This window comes from Gnatocerus cornutus, unplaced genomic scaffold (genome assembly GCF_029298725.1).
Source record: "Gnatocerus cornutus isolate USDA-ARS CGAHR unplaced genomic scaffold, icGnaCorn1.1 ctg00000038.1, whole genome shotgun sequence".
Taxonomy (NCBI): domain Eukaryota; kingdom Metazoa; phylum Arthropoda; class Insecta; order Coleoptera; family Tenebrionidae; genus Gnatocerus; species Gnatocerus cornutus.
In genome coordinates this window covers 4,835-8,057 of record NW_028275387.1, presented here as the reverse complement: position 1 = coordinate 8,057, position 3,223 = coordinate 4,835, and the positions used below count along the sequence as shown (strand labels likewise).

Below are 3,223 nucleotides of genomic sequence, written 5' to 3'. Positions count from 1 at the left end.
TGCAAAGAAGAGCACGAAATCTACAAAATCATGACTTTTTACCAAGATTCAACGGCTGAATTGCAAGAAAACAGCAGAATTCTGCACGAAATCATCAAAATTCTTACAGAAAACCACATATTTCGATGCAAAACGACGATTTCTCGCCGATTTTCGTTGTTTTCTATCTTGAATTCGCAAAGAAGAGCACGGAATCTACAAAATCATGACTTTTTACCAAGATTCAACGGCTGAATTGCAAGAAAACAGCAGAATTCTGCACGAAATCATCAAAATTCTTACAGAAAACCGCATTTTTCGATGCAAAACGACGATTTCTCGCCGCTTTTCGTTGTTTTCTGGCTTGAATTCGCAAAGAAGAGAGTAGTGATACAAAGCCGGTTCTAGACCGGAAGTCGTAATCTCGAGCGCCCGTCCGGTGATGTATTGCTGGTCATCTACCAATCAGGCGCACAGATGGTGTCGGCGGCTCTTCCGGCGTATTGCTGGTCATCTGCCAATCAGGTGGCGGGTGATTTAAAAATTTGACACATGGCGGTGCGAATTTGACAGCTGGTGGCGGGAAATTGAAATGTGTAGCCGGTTGGAGGCGCCGCGAGCCGATAAACAGTTCAATTTGCGCGTGCGCGGCTAAACGGCGGGAAATTTAAAAATTTGACAGATGGCGGTGGAAATTTGACAGCTGGCGGCGAGAATTTTGACAGATGTCATTATGGAATGGCGGAAATTTTGAATTTGACAGTTGTGTCAGATCAAGATGGCGGTGACGGTTTGGGTGACAATCATAGAGGGCGCTAGAGTGAGCAAAAATTTCAAAAAATTTTGAGTGCGGTCCTCGGAAAAAAAATTTTGGAATTTCTCAGAAAAAAAAATATTGCAATTTCTCGGAAAAAAAATGCAAAATAATGCGTTATTTGGGTGTAATCATCCGGTCTGATCTCCGCGTTTCTCGGAAAAACCGCAAACATTGATAAGACCATATGTTTCCCACCGTCTATATAACGAACAAAATGATCAGCTCAGACCATTGATTGTGCTGCTGCTGTCAAGGTGCTAATAGAACAGTAATCAGCTCATCATTTTCCGCCGTTTATACGAGTGATCAACTTAAGTCGATAAGACAAATAATTGTGTTGTAGTGAGAGTGATAATAAAAGGTAAGAATAAATTTTTGCTTCTAAATCTGGTACTGAATTTGTACTTTATCTTAGGCCTATCATGACTTCCAAAGCTGATGAAGTGATCGTGGTAAGTAACGACATCGTTCAGGCTACTAAAACGCATTTGGATAATTTGACAACAAACTTTGATCATCAAAGTGCTTTATATTTGGTCCACCAAATTAAAAGTTATTTTAAACTTTATTCGAAAACTATTAAAAGCTTGAAATTGAGTGTTGGTGCTCGACTCAAGCTTAATTCCAATTTAATTAAATTAAAACATTTTCACCTCATACTTAAACGTTTGTGTGCAAATAATGGTATCAGTGGTCGAGGATTGAAGATAAATCATCAAAAGAGGGTTCAGTGGGAAGAATTGAAAACTGCTTTTAAGTCACGCGTTCAAACTGGAATAATTTTTAATTTAAGTCACATTGATATTGTTCAGTTTTTAAATGATGCATTTTCGGTTTTTAATTCTCGCATTAAAAAATTGCTTAAAAAATTTACTTTGCTTAAAATTAACGCATGTTTTCATGGTGAATTTATTAAAAACAATCCAAACGATGGTAGTGAAATTATTGAAGAAAAATCGTTTAACACCAGGAATGGACTGTTGGATCAAGGGCGAAATATTAAAAATTGGTTTCAAAATTACATAAGTGATAAAATTTTAAGTAAACTAGAAAACTTTCAACTTCGTGATTCGGGTTGGGCATTACATAAAATTATTTCGTTGGAAATCAATATAAATAAATGTGAAATTGGGAATGGTTCATCTTTCATCAGACTTCCACAACAAATTGCTAATAAACACGCTTGTGTTAATGTCAAAAATTATAATGATAACGAGTGCTTTTCTTGGAGCGTCATCTCAGCCTTATTCCCCGCTAATAGTCATCCTGATAGAATTAATTCGTATCCGCATTGGTCATCAAAATTAAATATGAAGGGAATCGAATTTCCTGTCAGTATTAATCAAATTTCCAAATTTGAAAAATTAAATAATGTTTCAATTAACGTGTACGTTTTGGAATTAAATCAAACTAAATCAAAAGCATCGTATTATACTGTAGCTCCAGTAAGACTAACAGAAAAAAAATTAGAAAAACATGTAAATTTGCTCCAAGTCCAAAACGTTTATTTTCCAAAATTAAATGATTATGAGGCTCCAGATAATGCCGATGTGGATAACACCGAAATAAAGTATCATTATTGTTGGATTAAAAACTTGTCTCGACTTGTTTCAAATCAATTAAACAAAAATAATCATAAAGTGTATTTATGTGATCGTTGCCTTAACTATTTCAAGAAGGAGGATACTATTAAAGAGCATTCGGAGCAATGTGAAAAATTAAATTTTAGTAAAATTTCATTTCCAAAATATGATTATGTAGAATTTCAAAATTATATCAATCAACAGACATTACCATTTATTTTATACTGCGATTTCGAGTCTGTGCTTCAACCGATCGAAAAAACTTGTGAAAATACATCCAAAACCTTCAAGTATCAACAACATAAAGCGTGCAGTGTTGGACTATTTCTAAAATGTAACTATGATGATAGTCTGTCCTTTTATGACTTTTATCGTGGTGAGAATGTTGCTGTGTGGTTTACAAATAAGCTTAAACAAATTGCAAGAAATGTCTCTGAAAAAATAATCGAAGCTAAACCTATGGGTTCAAGTCCAAGCTTTAAATCAGCTGTCTTATGTCACATATGTGGGAAATGTTTTACCGAAGAAGATAGACAACAAAAAAACATTGTAAGAGATCATGATCATTTTACATCGGTATTTAGAGGATTTGCTCATTCAATATGTAATTTAAATTATAAAAAGCGATTTATGGTTCCCATTGTTTTTCACAATTTATCGGGATATGATAGTCATTTCCTCATTGAAGATATTTCAAAATTAGGAAAAATCACACTTTTGCCAATCAATCTAGAAAAGTACATTGCATTCACGCTGAAAGATGAAAATACTGATATAAAATTTAGGTTCATTGATTCTCTCAGATTTATGAATGCATCGTTGGATGAATTAGTATCGACTTTAG

At 34.5% G+C, this 3,223-nt stretch overlaps 1 protein-coding gene across 1 annotated transcript; it reads left to right on the top strand.

The window, feature by feature from the left end:
- The first annotated feature begins 1,045 nt into the window (after positions 1–1,045).
- On the top strand, positions 1,046–2,932 carry LOC148165993 (uncharacterized). Its single transcript, XM_088049525.1, has 3 exons — positions 1,046–1,157; positions 1,212–2,755; positions 2,850–2,932. Exons 2-3 carry the CDS (start codon positions 1,219–1,221, stop codon positions 2,930–2,932), a joined length of 1,620 nt encoding a protein of 539 aa, XP_087905651.1. The 5' UTR covers positions 1,046–1,157; positions 1,212–1,218.
- The last annotated feature ends 291 nt before the right edge of the window (positions 2,933–3,223 follow it).

Excerpts from the sequence above, each read along its gene's own strand:
- LOC148165993 (XM_088049525.1), top strand. The coding sequence starts at position 1,219 with ATGACTTCCAAAGCTGATGAAGTGATCGTGGTAAGTAACGACATCGTT. Across the intron at positions 2,756-2,849 it reads CTTTTATGACTTTTATCGTG|TCCAAGCTTTAAATCAGCTG; the intron begins GTGAGAATGTTG and ends TATGGGTTCAAG.